A 17,318-nucleotide genomic window follows, 5' to 3' on the forward strand; every position below is an offset into this window, starting at 1 on the left:
ATCACGTGACCTTGTCTGGCTCCCTCCCCTCCTGTATGAGCACAGTTTCCATAGCGTTGCTCTATTTGTATGAGCCAACAGTGTCACAGTATGAACTGTTTGGTGAGGTTTCAGGGGTCGGGGGAGAACTGAACATGAATGTTTCCAAAAAGAGAGAGAGAGAGAAAATACTAATGCCTGATATTGTATTGTAGCACTTTCTGCTCGATGAAATCTTTCCCCTGGTTCCTTTTCTCTCTCTTTCCGTCTTTCTCCTGTCCACATGAGTTATTGGACCTATTGACATATCTCTTCTCATCCTCCCTTTCCTCTGTCGCTCCCGATGATAATGCTATTTTTAAAATAATTATACATATACAGTATATTGAAAAGATTATTGAAATTGCGTTTGTTGACAGTGAACATAAATAGAGACGGTATGAATACAGTTATGTCACAGTTTATTCTTTAACAAATATTTATTATTATTACGTCATTGTTAATTAGTGATGTATAAAAGTACATTGAACACATCTGGGTTTGTATTTATCAAACTTTTATAGGTAAGAAGGATATTCAGTCATAAGGTGCCAAGAATGAGAATAATTCTCAGTCGATCACTCGATTGATCACGTTTGCGCAAATTACACACAATTTTGTTTTTTTTCTGTTTATTTTCTTTTAAGCTTTACTATCTTTAAAGTAACAACAATCTAAAATATTTATATTACTGTGTATATAAATATTGATGTAACAAACCAAACCGGATACAGCAGGAAGCAACTGGGAAAACACGAAGATGACCCTATTCCTGAATAGGTTTTATTGCCTGATATATAAATAAGTCATACAGACATCGAGTATGTACTCGTCACCTCTGGAGTGATTTAGAGAAAGTGTGTAAGTCATATAAAAAAACTCTGTAGGGCTCAAACTTTAAGTGAAAATAAGTTTGTTAACATTTTACTATCAAATCAATAGTTGGACATTCTAGGAAAAACGCTTACTTACTTTTTTTGCAGAGGGTTGGATGAGAAGTTTGACACCGTTCCAATATCTTTGATTAAACATGAAGCTACAGCGAGAAAAAGTCGGTTTAGCTTAGCAGTTCTGCACAATATATACAAACATGTATATACAGTGAGTACTGTGTGTATATACAGTATATATACAGTGAGCTTTAGAGATGCTACAGATCTGCATGGAACCAGGTTTGTTGTCTCCCCCTGGTGCTAAACTAAGTTGACTGGGAAAGAAGTATTTTTTTAGGTTTGTTAGCAGAAGTCAAAGTGAATTTATACTTTAAATCATCTAAATTAAGCCCAATTTTCACCTTAAGCCGTTTGATAAATACAGGTCCTGCCCCCGTATGATCGACACGTTGATATTTCAGTATTAGACGAGTAAATGAAGCACAGTGCTGTTTAGTATTATTATTATTATTGTACAGAAGGTTGTGTCAGTGAGCGCGTGTCTGCGGAACAGAGTCATGCTCAGTTTATCCTCAGCCTGCGTCTCCCTGTGTGCTTTCTGACACGACTTTTAATTCTCTTCTCGTTTCCTTTTCATTTGAGTTTTCCAGCTTGTACAGTCAATGCGACGGGTTGCTTCAAAGAGCCAAAACCTACTTACCTGTGTACGTGTGGTTCTCTTGGGGTTCATTATTCTGATTATGTTCATGGCTGTGTTTGCACATGCGTTGGTTGTTTCTGACTTCAGTTGTAATGAATAAAGAATCATTCTGGGTTGTGAACGACATGGCGGCGACGGCGGCGTCTCATTCCTCTGATCTGTGTTTCACCTCTCAGCTTCTCTCCATCCTCTCCGTCTCTCTGTGGCCTCTCTCTCTCTCCCCTCATCACTGAAGTGCTATTTATAGTTGCCCTGGTTTTCTCCCACTCTGTCTCCCTTCTCTCTCTCTCTCTCTCTCTCTCTCTCTCTCTCCCACTCTGTCTCTCTCTCTCTCTCTCTCTCTCTCTCTCTCTGTGCATTTTCATTCCTCTCTCTGTCAGAACGTGAACTGCAGCATCTCTCGCTATCTTGTGTTGAATCACAGAAGGTCTCACAGGTTTGTGTTTTCTTTTCTCCACATTATGGTGCCAGTTGTTTTTATGCCTTTTTACATCAGAAAATCTCAACATTTTTATGAAGATTCGTGCAGTATATTTAGAAATTTCAAGCCCAACTTAATTTCAATATGTTTGAACCAACTTAGAACCTTTTCTTCTAAAAATGTTATTTCATAATTGTAAAAAACATTTTGATTTGAGCATTTCAACAAATTAAAAATTCGTTTTTTTTCTGCTCACCAGGATCCAGGTTGTTTTTAGTGCTGAGACATTAACCACTTAACCATTAACAATTATATTTTTTCCAATTTAAATATTTAAATGTTTAATTACAGCAGAGCCCTAAATTGTATATAATATTAGGACTACGACATTAGGATGTCCCCAGTCTGAGCCTCATGTATCCATGTTTCACAGAGGCAACCATCAACGTGTGAAAAACCAAGGTCATGTGAAAAATACTTCACTCTTCTTCTACTTCAGTATGACCATCTGAATGAAACAATCAAATTCAATCCGCTGCACAATAAAAAAATATTTTTAACCAGTTTTACAAGCTGAGCCTCCGTTTCTGGATCAAAATGAAGATGGCAGTCAAGAGACACCTGGACAGGAAGCAGAGAGGAAACTTTGCAGTGACGTGACAATTATTAAAATCAGATGGTTGGAAGAGTCTTGAAGTCTGAAAATATCACCAAAACAGCAGCAAGTGTTTTCAACTGGACATTAGAGAAATGTATACTGATGCTTGAGAGGCACAAACGTCAAACTTTAGTGTGAGCACGAGGTTTACAGACGTAGATTTGAGTGAAATATTTCACAAAATATATTAATATCACCTCCTTAGTCACCTTTTAAAACTGTATTCTAAAATGCCTCATGGCAAATTATTTGTTGGTAATTACAATGTATTCTGATAATATATTCCCCCTATAAATCACAACATATCCTCTCTCTCTCTTATGTGATAGCACATTAGCTGCCTTTTAACGTAATTTAATCAAGGCTTTTAAAAAGTACAGATATTGTATTTTTTTTTATTTTAAATTTTTTTCCTTACAGCCACTTTTAAATGTCACCAGGTGAAGTATGGACCCAGACAGTCGGGCCAACGGAGAGCAGGTTGGATGGAGAACCTGAAGGTGGGAGCGGAGCCAGTCTGAGTGAGCAGGATCACAGATGGCCATTTAGCCTCCCAAGGAGAGCCAGCGTCTCTCAGATCATTGAACTTGGCCTCACGCTGCACGCCTCTCTCCTCCATCACACCGTGCCCAGCTTCCCCGTGGTTCGGCCACGCTGGCTGTCTCGCTGTGTGTGTTTGCGTCGTCCTGCGGCTCCCTCACTGGGCCGTCGTCTCGGCCGCACCATCAGGACTGATAGATGATCGCTGGGAAAATACATATCTGGCCTCCTGCAAACTCTAATGCATGGGTAACCAATTAACCTGCACACGTGAAAACCAAAGGTGTGAAACCGCAAACGCAGATGATTCCCTGGGATTTGAGGTCATGGAGGCAGGAAACTAAGGCCAATGATCCACGTTACCTCTTGTTTCAGCATCATTACACATCTGCATCGAGGGGATCTCCTTTATTTCCCTTCATGCTTCCATTGAGTCTAAATCACAAATCTTACATTCAAACCGTGGAGGTGAAGTGAAATTAAGTACATCCACCCAACTACTGCATTTAAGTACAATTTGTAGGTACATCTACTTTACAGCATTTTAGAGGGAATGATAGAAGTATAAAGTACAAACGAGCATAGCCTGTAAGTAAAGATGGACGACGCGTCTCCACCTCCACTTCCTCCTACTGTCCAGAAATAAAGAGCTGTCATGTTCTCCATCTTTATACACAGTTTATGGTTCAAAGTTTTATTCTACCACTGCCCCGATACTGTAGAATCGACTGCAAATCACAACAATCTATTAATTGTTTATGGAAGTGATTTAAACAGAAGTACCCAGTGCCTCGATTGTTGTGTATACAAGAGTACAAATATTGCTTTACAGCAGCTGGATTGACCTGCATGTGTTCTCAGTGTGACGCCATTTGGCAGGTTGCAAATGGACAAATATCCAGGTGGTGCAAACACAGAGCTGGCGTGAAAACAGCGGCACAGGCACAGTAGCCCACAGGCCAGAGAAGCAAGACTTTAGAAGAGAGAAATCACGAGTGCAAAGTTTCTTTAAGCCACGTTTGCTCCAGGAGAGATGTCAGTTTATCAGTTCAAGAGTCTTTGGTGTGTGGTTTGAGGTCAGCTCTGCTACTGAAGGATCTTCTTCTTGATGAACTGGCAGAGGCAGAGAGGGGCGAGGGTGCAGTGATTCCTCCGGGAGCGCAGGCGGTGGTGTGACGGTCCCGACAACCTCTCAGACACCAGCAGCTTCACATAGGCTGCGCTGTAAGTCATCAGAAGCTGGTTGGCTTTAGCCTGCAATAAAAAAAAAAAGTGTACTGTGGACTATAGTCATAAATTTCTAGTGTGGCAACAAAACATTTAATACCAGACAGATAATCACTGCTGCGAGATGAGGAAACCAAAGCTGCCCGGTGAAGATACAATCTGCATTATATGCTATCGTAAAGTTAACAAGTATTTTTGGGTGCTTATGCAGGTGTATTACTGTCATTGTTAAGTAATCATTTTTAGACAGTCCAATCCTCCCAATACTGGCTCTAGTCTCTCTCACCTGAGCAGGTAACGATGGGTCGGGGATGAGGCTGTAGTTGGTGGTGACTTTGGTGGCGTCCCGCTGGCTGGATGAGGTACTGCAGCCCGCGTCCTGGTCGCCATGCGTGAGCAGAGGCCTCTGTTCCTCTGAGGCCTGCTGCTCCACGTCTGAGCCGCCGACCTCCAGGTCAACAGCCGGGACCTCAGTCACGAGGACGAGATGGGACATCTTCTTCTTCAGTTTTTTCTATTCAAAGTGAGAAATTGATGGAATTGCTTTAACTTCCTCTACAGTGAAATGAGCGAAGTCTAAGATAGTCGCAGCGGCTGGAGAACAGACAGAGCGACGGATGTTCCAGACTCTCTCACCTGGATGTTATTCGCCACAAAGCTGTGGTCCTCTAAAGCCTCGGTCAGGGCCCTCAGGCAGTGGGTCATGTCCCAGTACACAAAGTACAACTACAGAGAGATGGAAACAGTATAAGTAAAACTATTCAACTTCAATTCAAATCTCTTTTTGGAGCTGTTCTCCATGATAATCTCCCAGTGTCAGATGAATTTAGAAGAACAACCTGCATGTTTCCGGTGCAGCTCTGGACCCAGTCGGCCACGGCCACCAGCAGCTTGTGTTTCACCATCCTCTCGTTCACCTGGATTAACCGCACGTCTAAATTCATGTCGATCTGACACAGAAACACACGCATACATTTTAGAATGAATTATTTCAACAGTGAAACCACTCGAGGAGAATTGAAAGAATCTCTCTTGTGCAGTGAGAATGTCACACATCACATTTACATCGTATACGACAATGCCAATATTCATGTGGATACAGATCCCTGTGTACCTCCTTGTTACTCTGGTGCAGGATGAAGATGATGGCAGTGGTGAGGAAGATGGAGACCAAGCTGACACAGAGACAGAGAACCCAGTAGTCGCTGACTGTGATGTAGAGGTGGAGGGTGGAGAACACGGCGCACCACACCACAACATACAGCACCTGGTGGAAGAGGAGGAGGAGGAGAGGCTGTCAACAGTCACAACAACGATGAGAGCAAAAGCATAAAATATTCAGTGACAGCAGGAAAGTAACATTTTAAAAATACGTGAAACATTTATATATATTTTTTTCTAAATAGCATAATAAAAATGATTTGGACAATCCAGTAAAAACACATTCATGTTACTGATGTTCGGCAACACCTTTTCATAGCAGTACACAATACTTTTGTTTTATCATAACTTTTGCCTGGGAAGTAACATTTACGACAAGTACAAACAGTGTCATGTCTACTACAGTGTGAGAAAATAACCCCAGATTGTAAAACTAGGTGTAACTTGGTTAAACAAGGTTCAAAGTCAGTACAAATGGCGAAACAGCATTTTGGGGATTCACTCAACCTTGGGAACTAGAGACTGGATATTCTTTTTTATAACTGTCCACAAATTTTATGGAAATCTAATGTAAAATCACTGAAATGTAGTGTGAGAGTAAGAACTGCAGAAGAAGAGAAGAAAAGAATTGTCTGAGGTAGAGGTAGAGAGCCGGACGATCGTACCGGTGCCATCATGAAATGAAAGTAAGCAGAGTTAAAAACCATGTATCTCCTGACTGAGGGAACCTCCAGAGCTGTTCTCAGTGGATCTTCCATGTCAGTGAATGGAATCTAACAGAATTAAAAAGGGAAACAAAGTTAAAATGCAAATTCACCTCAGGTTCAGATGTAGTTCTCTAGTAATGTTTATCAACTACTGGGTTATTTGTGCTGGTGTGTGTGGGTGTGGGTGTTGACCTGGAAGCCATTGTTCTCCAGTTTGGCGCGACACTGAGACAGATCAAAACTGGGGTTTAACGTTGAGCAGCTCGACATCGACAGAACACACTGGCCTGAGGATAAACGAGTGAAAGAAAGAGTTTGTTAAACACTTTGTGGACTGTAGTGACAAGAGGAAAAAGTCTGTGTAGTCCATGGGAAACCTCAGACGGGGCAACAAGCAGATGCAAATACATGTAAAACGTAACGCAGCCATTAACTACCAACTGTTATCACAAGGGAAATGTGTAAAACAAGCAGGAAGTCTTTCCAAGTACAAACAAAGTCTATTTGGCAAAAGTAATTGTGCATGAACACTTGAAAAACAGCTCATTATATAATGTTATGCATATTAGTAGGGGCTTATGTATTAAAGAGCCACGTTCGAACCACAGCCCAGTTGATCGTGTCAAAAATGGGACACAGAGCTTATATTGCAGTATTCTGTGTGAAGATATTACCGTTTGACCAGCTGGGTCTGTTGTTGTTTGCTTGAGGTTGAGGTTTGGATTGTCTGATCTGGACGTCCGCCTCACTCTCCTCCGTCACCGGACAACCTTGTGTTTTGTCCTCCATCGCTTCAGAGGTCACCAAACCCTGGAGAAGATCAGTTCCTCATGTTACAGCACCGAGAACAACTTCATTCAAACACAGCCATTGTGTTAATAAAACTGAAAGATTAGGAAGTGGCTGCATGAGAACATCATGACTAGATAACACTTTAGATACAAATTAGGTAGTGATGTTTTGTACTAACTCTGTATCAGCACAGTTTATATCACACCGATACTTTTATGTAGGTACTTAAATTGATCAGATTGACAGGAAATTCTACACTGTACACGAAATAAAGATACACGAGTAAACAAGAAGTTTGGATTATGATTAATTGACATTGTTCTAAATAGGGAAATTACATGAATAAATGTAAAAAACACATTAATTGCCTTTCCCTTGTGAAACTGCATTTATTTTTTCATTTATTTAGATATTTAGATGTTTACTTTTGCATTAATTTATCCATATAGATATCATTGAGTTACTTATTTATTTATTTATTTTAAATTTTCAGTTCTCCTCAGTCCAGTGCTGGTGAAAATGTAAAAGTAAAATCTAAAAACACTGTAATAGCATCAGAACGAAAGAGGATCCAGTGGCGTTCATGTGACAGCTGTCTTGCATCACTGATGATCCCAAAAGGATCTAATGACCGACCAGAGCTCATGACTTCATGATTGTACGTGTCGGAAAAGAAAATGATCTCATGTGACTGTGACATACAGAAATCTGACAAGTGGAGATTATAAAAGTTTAGCAAGTGAGGCAGCACGTCTCAACCTCATTATATAATAAAATAGATGTTTACACGTATTGATTGTTGTGTTTCGCAGGATTTCCAAACAAGGAACAGCCTGAGGTTCCCTCTGCAGCCGCTCAGGACGATTAAATAACAAATGACTAAACCAATTCATAGTGACAATGCAAACCAGACCACAGCAACACAAGCACAGTCAATTCAGTTGTGAAAACTATAACAAAACCGTTTTAAGTTTATGATTCATATAGAAGATCATATGTTGAACATTGTGTCTGGTGCCAGTGAGGGTACAGGATTATATGTGTATGTTTCCTTGAAGACTTGTTGGACATGTCACGGTTGAAGAAGCAGAACATTCATGTAAGACGAGCGTGATCTTCAAATACACCACAGCCTTTATCTCCATAATAAACAGGGGTGTTATTGAAATGGCAGTGAAATGCGATGAAAGGGAAGGTAATGGCGATGGCTTCGTCATTGAGGCTGTTACTCTCTTATGGAATAAAGTATATGTGGGTTTACATTGTTGTGTGAGAGAAAGAAAAAAGAAAGAGACAAAACTAAAGAAATGCTATTCATAGACAAAACCAACTCCCTCTGGGGCTTCTTCTCCTCCACCTCACACCCGCCTGTCTACGTGTGACAGAGCCAGCACCAGAGTGTGAAAACCCCTCGCTGCAGTCATGATGTCTCAGCCTCTTTCTTAACTCTCTCTCACAGAAGACTCCCCCTCTGCTGTTATCTATCAGCTGCTGCTTTCACTTCTCTTCCTGTAAATAAAGTGGTGCAATTCATCTCTGCATGCCTATACTCACAGTAACTGCACCTGCAAGAAATTATAATGTTCAGTTGTGCGTGTGTACGTGTGTGTGTGTGTGTGTGTGTGTGTGTGTGTGTGTGTGTGTGTGTGTGTGTGTGTGTGTGTGTGTGTGTGTGTGTGTGTGTGTGTGTGTGTGTGTGTGTGTGTGCGTGCTGTAGGGTCTTCACTGTTTCACTGCTGAAGAGAGGAAATACACACTTCTTGAGCTTATCAGAAAGACACAACTGACAGTCTGTTATCATGAGATTCCACCTTCATGCCCACTGCTGCACACTTAATTGTAAATTTGACTTATAACTGTAGTTTGTTTGTATTAGACTGAACCACACAAACGTTTGATTAAAAGTTCTTATTGGATATAATAGAGAAAAGGGGGGAAGCCAAAAAGTCCCTCTAAGAAAACTAATTTCTGTGTCCCCATGTGACTCGCCAGTGAGGTTGTGATGCAGTGAAGCCAAAACCAACACAAGAGAGTAATAAGTTCATACATTTACACGACTAAACACATCCTCACCTGCTTTTCAGATGAAAAACCATCCTGTCAACAAAGCTGTGATGCCTGCGTTCCCTCCCTGGTCCCTGTGCAACACCGTGTCTCCAGGGAACGTTTCCACATAAGCAGTTGTTGTCTTGAAAGCATCGAAGTACGTTGTGTTGCAGCCTTCACAGACTGTGGCGTATGTTACTTTTTATGTCTCTCTCCTGCTTCTGCTTCTGCTTCTGCTTCTCTCTCTCTCTCTCTCTCTCTCTCTCTCTCTCTCTCTCTCTCTCTCTCTCTCTAAATCGTGTGACTCAGATCAGCTCGGCCTCATGACTGCAGGAATGTGGTTTGTGGTTCTCAGCTCGACACACAACATGAGAGAGAGCGAGAGAGAGCGAGAGAGAGAGAGAGAGAGAGAGAGAGAGAGAGAGAGAGAGAGAGAGGGCGAGAGAGAGAGAGAGAGAGAGAGAGAGAGAGAGAGAGAGAGAGAGAGGCAGAACACTGTCAGCTCAAATTGTTTTTATATGCTGAGGGTCATTATGAAATCCTATTTATACTTGTTTAGTCATTTTGAGTGTGTGATCGAGGTTAAACTTTGTGTTATAGGTGCATGTTTGCAGTGAAAATTTTTCAAGGGGCGGATGAAATGATATTTTATTGACATTTATGGAGTTTGTTTTCAAGTCACAGATTTACTTTACTACTGTTATACGTTAGCTATTAACTTGTTAAGTCAAAGAGTAGTTCTGAATCAGTGGGGGGGTCAAACAAAGGACTTGAACTTTTACATATACAGTTGTCTTACTGTACTTATAAAGGCACTGGATTGAGCAAGAAATTCCCAGAACAATTCCTACATTATTAAGAATTAAGTATAGTAAAATACTAAAACTCTGTTTTTTACTTTTCTTTATCACAGCTGTCTTACTTTTGTTTATTCAATAATTGCCTCTAAGAAAGAGATCTAATTTTGTGACATTCCACAATTTAAGTGGTTCCCAGCAAGATTAAAGTCAGGCCCGGTCATGAAAACATAACGTTAGTGAGCAGGACTGTGTACAGTAGTGATGTGGGTGGCTGGGGTGTTGTTGTAGGAGAAGTCTGCCTCCGTGTGGATACATTCAGTAAGTTTATTAATGTTATTGTTCTCACGCTAAATGTAAAACGTGATCAGAAACTTTAAACCTTCAATAAATTGGAATTAATACAACATCATTCTCTTTAATATTATCATTACCAAATAAAGTAAAAGTAAAACCTTGTTTACTCACTAAAATAGGTTTTATATTTAAGAAATAGAAAACAATCTCCATTTTCTGACATAACTATAAAACATAAATTCCCGTTTAATTACAAATCAAAGCGTGGCTGTGTCACTTGTGGTCTTTTATTGTGAATGCTGCTTGTTTATAGTCTTTTATTTTGGTAAGGAGCGGTGGTCACGTGACCGTCCATCTTTATTCACGTGACCTGAGCCGGCAGCGGATGTTGTGGCAAAGAGCTTGTTTTGTTTGTTTCATTTATCTCTTAGTCGGTTTTAGTCGCTTTTCCGGGGATTTAGTCGGTTTGTTTCGGTGTCAGTCGGTTTGTTTTGGGTTAGGGTTAGCTGGGTTCGCTGGGTTCGCTGTGGTGTGAGAAGAAGAAGAGAAGAGCAGATGAAACATGGCTGCTCTCTTCTTACTTCTCTCTGCTCTTCTGTTTCCCTGCGCCGCTGTCAAGGTAAAGTACTCACACCCTTGAATCAAGTAAAAGTACTTCTACTGCTCTGTAAAAGTACTTCTACTGCTCTGTAAAAGTACTCCATTACGAGTAAAAAAGCCCTGCATTGAGGCTGTTTGTAAACATAGTCCTGTATTATTATCAGATTCACTTAAGTTCAAGCACCATTTAGTATGTGTTGTTTTTACCTGTGTGAATGTTTTACATCTGTAAATAATAGTTTTCGTTATTGATTGATCTGCTGATTGTTTGTTTGGTTTGTGAAGATACAGGAAGTGCTGACACCTTCACAGTGTTGGTTTCGTCCAACCAATCAAGTAACTGGATTGGGACTGTTTCACAGAGCTGCTCGACAAGACTTACTCCACTGTCGATATGTATTTATGTATTTACTGCTGTGAAATAAACGGCTTGAATCGCAGAGTCATAGCAAAAAAGGAAGGAACTTGAGGTTAAAGTCACATGGGGAAGTTTGTTAACCAACCACTGTAAACAACTCATGATTTCATCTGTCTGTCCGCTGCCTCTCGCACCCCCCCCCCCCCCCCCCCCCCCCCACTCTCTTCATGTCTCCGTCCAGATCAACCCCATGGTGCTTGACGAGCAAGTGCTGTGGGTGGGCGGCCAGGACTTCGTGTCCACCTACAGGATCCCGCTGCTCACCTTCACCCCCAAGGGAAGCCTGCTGGCCTTTGCTGAGGGCAGGAAAACGTCCGCTCGCGATTATGGGTCAAAGTTCATCGCGATGAAGCGCTCCACAGACAGAGGCAGGTCGACCCTGGAGGCAGTGACAATCAGAAACTGTTCGATTTGCACACAAAACGCACGTAGAGTGGTTTAGTTACCTGTCTACAGAGAAATATTCTCATAACACTCAACAAAAAGCAGTTTGTAGTTAACGTTAAAGCTGGTCACATGTTTTACTCTCCTCCTCTGCCTTCTCTCTTCGTCCTGAATCATCTCTCCAGGAGCCACCTGGTCCCCGATGTCATTCATCACAGATGATGGATCCGACCTGGACGGCCTGAACCTTGGCGCCGTGGTGGTGGACGAGGTGGCGCGCACAGTCATTCTGATCTACACCGTCTGCTTCCACCTGTACCACTGCAGCCCCGCCAGCACCATGATGGTGGAGAGCAAGGACGATGGCCTGAGCTGGGGCTCGCCCAAAAACCTCTCGGTCCAGATCGGAGTCACGAACTTTGCTCCCGGGCCAGGAACCGGCATCCAGGTGAGAGAATGATATGATTCTCAGGAGTGAAAAAGTCATGGCAGTGGGTGATATTACTAGTTTTTTTTGTGTGAGATAATGACAAGGATATTGATATGAGAGGGTAAGATTTGGATCAGAATCAAAATTAGACATCCCACCATCCCAACTATTAAAATGCTGCTCTTACTTAATCATGCCATTGGTTTGTTTTTGTTGTTTCTGTAGTTTTTTAAGTTCTTTGTCCCTTTTGTGTCTTTCTCTCTACAGAAGCGTCGTGATCCAATGAAAGGCAGGTTGGTGGTTTGTGGTCACGGAACAATAGAGGGTGACGGCGTTTTCTGCATCCTGAGTGACAACCACGGAAAAAACTGGACCAACGGTGCAGCGCTGAAAAGCATCCCCTTCAACCAGGAGAAGAGGCCGCAGGACTTCAACCCTGACGAGTGCCAGGTACCGTGTGTGAAAACGGCTCGTAAACCATGTAGTGATGGTTTCAATCTTGATTCCTTCATGAAGGAAAAAAAAACAAATTAAAATGTGTTTAAAAGATTCCAAGGAATTACAATATACTTCATACTTTGGCTTCATCTAACATTCAGGACCATCCATCCACTGTCACGACCACTTTCTCCATAGTCACACAGACAATAAGATTCCAGATCAATCATTAGCAGACTGAGAAGCAATTCCAAATTGAGTTAAAGCTTTTTCACTTGTCAAAACAGTAATACTCCGGTTATTCCAGCAGCATAAAATTAGAACATTTTATTTTTCGTCTATGTTAAGCAGCAGGCTCTGTTCTAATAATGTGGCTGCACTCGTTTGTAGTGAATACAAATAGATGATGGAATTTCCCAACGTGCTGAAATGAAGAAGTTCTGTGAGTGGCGTCACTCTGAAAACCAGAACAACCTTGCTCTCCAGCTGGGGTGATTGCTTGTCACTGGTTAACATTTGCTCAGTAGTAGCTGGAGTATATAAGAAACGGCAGAAAGAGTTTCCAATAGCTGTGTAAGAAAAAAGGAAAGTGAGTGTCAAACTTTAATTTGATACTCGCGCATCGTTTCTGATGTGATACCTTTTCATTGTGGCTGTTTATCTGTCAGCCTGTTGTGGAGTTCTTGTGCTCTCTAGTGGCCGAAAAATAAAAGTCAGATTTGATATTTTAAAACATCTAGCCGTTATGATACCTCAAATATCAGTCAGTGTGTGTTTTTATCAATCTTTCTGTTTAAAACAAAGTTCTATAGCAGCTGTTTGATTTTCACCCGCCATTTGCTGCATGTCTTCCCCGCTCTTCCTCCCCCGTTCACGCTTTAATTCTGTCCTATCAAAAAAGGCCATAGTGCCCAAAAATATCTTTGAAAAAAACTGATTCTTACTCCCATGTCAGACACTATCAAACTAAAGATTCTCCTCCCTCTCCGCGCTCCTGCAGCCAGTTGAGATGCGGGACGGCAGCATCATCATCAATGTGCGGAACCAGAACAACTACCACTGCAGGTGTCGCATAGTGGCGCGCAGCCGTGACGCGGGAATGACCCTGCCCATAGAGGATATGTACTTCGACTACGAACTGGTGGATCCTGCAGTGGCAGCCGCGGCGCTGCTGAAAGAGGGAGTGATGTTCTTTGTCAACCCCTCCAGCGAGCACTACAGTAAGAATCACTGATACCGATACTCTGGATCTCTTCCTCCGGCCCAGAAGGGGAAGAAGCACTCGTGTCTTTTACTTAATTAAAAGTGGCATGGTACCATTATGTAAAAATACTATTGCAAATAAATGTTCTGCACTCAAAACTTTATCCATGACCAAAAGCATTAACAGCCAGATTAACTCAAAAGTTGAAATATTTGTTGGATGAAACGTTCCTGTTTAAGGATCTTTTCTTATCATATATGTTATATAATTGGAATATTAGTGATGATATATTAATACGTAAGCAGGATTTTAATGTCACAGCTCGTTGAGGTGATTTTCTTTTTACTGTTGCATTATATTTTGTAACTTGATGAGTGTCGCGGGGCTTTTTGTATCAGCAGGATCCTTATTGGTAGATGTACTGGAGTAAAAAGTACAATATGAATTTTTTTAAGGTGGAGTAAACATATAAACAAAGGAAGGAAAGTACCTCAGAATTGAATTTAAGAACCACACTTGAAGATATGTACTTTGCTGCTGATGCTATCCTTCATCTAACTTCATTTCAGATTTAATTTTTAGAGAAGTGAATGAATATTAGAGTTGCTGCTGATTATTATGTTTTGCGTTTATTTAAGAGCAATAGCAGCAGAGTTACATGTGGGGCCCAGAAGTTTTTAATTAATTGAAAAGATTCTTTAAGTGTATGAAACATAAAAAAAAATGCCCATCACAAGTTTGCAGAGCCAAATAAACCCAGAATAAGAAACTTCAAAAGTCTTTATTTTGTTTGACAATAAGTTTTAAGAAAAACACAATGTTTGAGTTTACAATGACCCATAACAAAGAAAAGCACATTTCAGAGATCAAAAAATATATTTTGGATACAAAGTTAAGTTGTACTAGGTGTTTTTTTAATTTATCAATCAATCGAGTCATCGTTTCAGCTCTAATGTCCTCTTGATTTACTCCACCCTCAGGAGTTAACCTAACCTTGCGTTGGTCGCTGACTGATGGGAACTCTTGGGAGAGAAATGCATTCCAGATATGGCCGGGGCCGAGCGGCTACTCCTGCATGACATCGCTGGACAACGGTTCTGTCGAGGACAAGAAGTACATCTTCGTCATCTACGAGAAAGGCCACAAAGACCTTGACGAGACTATCTCGTTCGCCAAGATCCACCTGTATGGTGGCCTGTAAAGTTTGTGAATAGGAGGTAAGGACGTAAACTTTAGGAATCAAGCATATGAGGTGCAACAAATAAAGACTGATTTGTTTACTCTTGATTTGATTCGGGTGAAAAATGCATTTCTGATGTTTTTTTTCACACCACTGTTTAACTTTCACATCATTTCTTTGTCTCTGAAATTCAAACACTGAAGGGAAAAGGAAACAGAAAGAGATTGTCTGCTCCTCCGAATCTCTCAGGAAGAAAATAGTAGACGTTTAAGACTCTGATTATGAAGTTAAATATGGGAAATGTATGTATAGAAAGATGGACGATGCATCTTCACTATCCAGAAATGAAGCCAAAATATCCCGGATAGAAACGTTAGAATCGTGAGCTTTTGGAACCAGAGTTTGTACAGTTGTGATCAGGGGATGGAGCTGTATTGGCAATAAATGCAGTTTGGTTCAGACAGGTCATTCAGTTTGGTTTCAGTTTGGCTTCACTTTCAGGGAGCTGTCATGTCGTTCCATCTTAATATACAATCTGTACTTGGCACCACGAATGTCTAACATGTTCGGCCTATGATGAACTCTGAAAATGCCTTCTTTTTCCATTCTTCAAAATTCCCACTGTTGATTATATCACAAGTCTGTTTCCAGACAAGAGGAAATAATGATAAAGGGATAGATTTGTAAAAATAATGTACAGACCAAAAAAACACCAGTTTATACATAATTCAGACCATAGTGTAAGTTTTGTCTGTTTTGAAGCTTCATTTTAAATATTGCACAATACCTATAGTAACTATTTCACCAGTTTTCCATGCAGTTAGACTTTTGACAAACTGTTTGATCTTCATGGTCTAATAACATGGATAGTGATGCTACTCTGAAATTGTTTTTAAACACAGATGATCCATGCCAGAATTGAATTGACATGAATTGAAAGTATTACTCTATCCTTGGTTCTGGTGTGAAAGGATTCCTATTTTCTCACATAATACAGTTTTCTCCTTAAGAAATCCAATCAATCAAATGATATGTGGGCCTGTGCTTGTAATCATGATAAATTTTAAATTGTGTAGATGCGAGTGTGTAATGAATACATTCTGACTCTAACTGATTCTGTTGTTGCTAAAAGCCTTTTGTGTGTCTGACTAAATGTGGGAATGAATGGAAAGTACATAATGTATCCTCTTTTGCACTTGTACAGTGTATTCTGATGTTTTGTAATCAGCCTCTTGCCATTGATGCTTCAGGCAAAGGAATCTAATGATGTTAATGAGCAGTGACTGCGCAATAAAGACCACTTCAACACTGACAACATTTCTCATCTGAGACATTATTGTAGCGTCGTTGTTTCTGGACAGATGATGAGAAACAGAGAGAAGACCTCCCAGGATATGTTTTGTTAGAAAAGAGGTGAAATACCAAGGGAGGGAAGGATTAAAAAAAAAATTACATCTGACGAATCTGCTCTGTTATATTAATTTGACTTAACTTCACTCTTGCAGCCTCTTTTCCTTACATGTCACTCTGCTATAATTTCATGAGGCCTTAAGATTTTACAGTCTGATCAGTGCCAAATTCATTTTTCAGCCGAACAACAAACAGCCACAGTCATAATGAAGTGTCTTCAGGGACAAGAAGAACATGGAGGCCTCCTCAGAGCCCTGGTTTTAAGATCACGGAGTCGGTCTGGGACTATGTGAACTGAGACGGCTTGAATGTGACAAGTTCGCAGACAACCTACTGAGTACCATGAAAGGTTGTGTAACTAGGAGAACTAATGCTAATGTTAAGTCATAGGGTGATAACATAAAAATGTTCTGATTCTATTCTGAATCTCATTGATAAATAAAAACATGAGTAATATGAATACATATCTATTACACAATACAGTACACTACAACTGTATTAATCCTGAAGGCAACTTGTTATAGTAAAAAGTTGCAGACGTGTACTGGTACTGACAAACGTCTGTGAAAACAACACAACAAAGATGCATTGAGCTAAAAAGTGCAACGTCTTTAAAAAACACTAGGGTCATAATTGAACTTGCCTCAAGTCACAAATCACATACTCAAATTATTTTTACAAGCATCATGGCTTTATTTTTAGTGCCTTGTGATTTTGCACAGTACTGATGTCAGAACTAGTTTTATCCAAACTAAATTTGGATAAAATCAATGAAAGTTTTCCTTGAATTCTCTCGTTTTCAGAAGTAAAGCAAATGAATAACTGACCTGCACATGCAGATATTGTACAGTGCAGCTCATGTGACCTGAGATGCCCTCTTGGTCCATTTAAAAAAAATCACATAAATACAAAATCTCTGCTCTGTTTACATGAGTTTATCTTTCCTGAACATAAAATTTGCAAAACATAATTAATTTGTATTATTAAAAAATAACAA

The 17,318-nt window shown here is 40.5% G+C and overlaps 2 protein-coding genes across 2 annotated transcripts; one reads left to right on the forward strand and one right to left on the reverse strand.

Annotated features, from left to right (window-relative positions):
- Positions 1–3,877: 3,877 nt before the first annotated feature.
- On the reverse strand, positions 3,878–9,447 carry LOC117770091 (transmembrane protein 268). The gene is made up of 9 exons (XM_034599143.1): positions 9,191–9,447; positions 7,000–7,135; positions 6,518–6,612; positions 6,284–6,391; positions 5,572–5,724; positions 5,297–5,407; positions 5,094–5,183; positions 4,744–4,971; positions 3,878–4,484 (listed from the first exon to the last, which is right to left on the reverse strand). Exons 2-9 carry the CDS (start codon positions 7,112–7,114, stop codon positions 4,317–4,319), a joined length of 1,068 nt encoding a protein of 355 aa, XP_034455034.1. The 5' UTR covers positions 7,115–7,135; positions 9,191–9,447; the 3' UTR covers positions 3,878–4,316.
- A 1,155-nt stretch (positions 9,448–10,602) lies between these two features.
- neu1 (neuraminidase 1) lies at positions 10,603–16,223 on the forward strand. The gene is made up of 6 exons (XM_034599141.1): positions 10,603–10,876; positions 11,457–11,643; positions 11,845–12,107; positions 12,357–12,539; positions 13,528–13,747; positions 14,712–16,223. Exons 1-6 carry the CDS (start codon positions 10,820–10,822, stop codon positions 14,930–14,932), a joined length of 1,131 nt encoding a protein of 376 aa, XP_034455032.1. The 5' UTR covers positions 10,603–10,819; the 3' UTR covers positions 14,933–16,223.
- Positions 16,224–17,318: the final 1,095 nt, after the last annotated feature.

This window comes from Hippoglossus hippoglossus, chromosome 11 (assembly GCF_009819705.1).
Source record: "Hippoglossus hippoglossus isolate fHipHip1 chromosome 11, fHipHip1.pri, whole genome shotgun sequence".
In the NCBI taxonomy this organism is placed as follows: domain Eukaryota; kingdom Metazoa; phylum Chordata; class Actinopteri; order Pleuronectiformes; family Pleuronectidae; genus Hippoglossus; species Hippoglossus hippoglossus.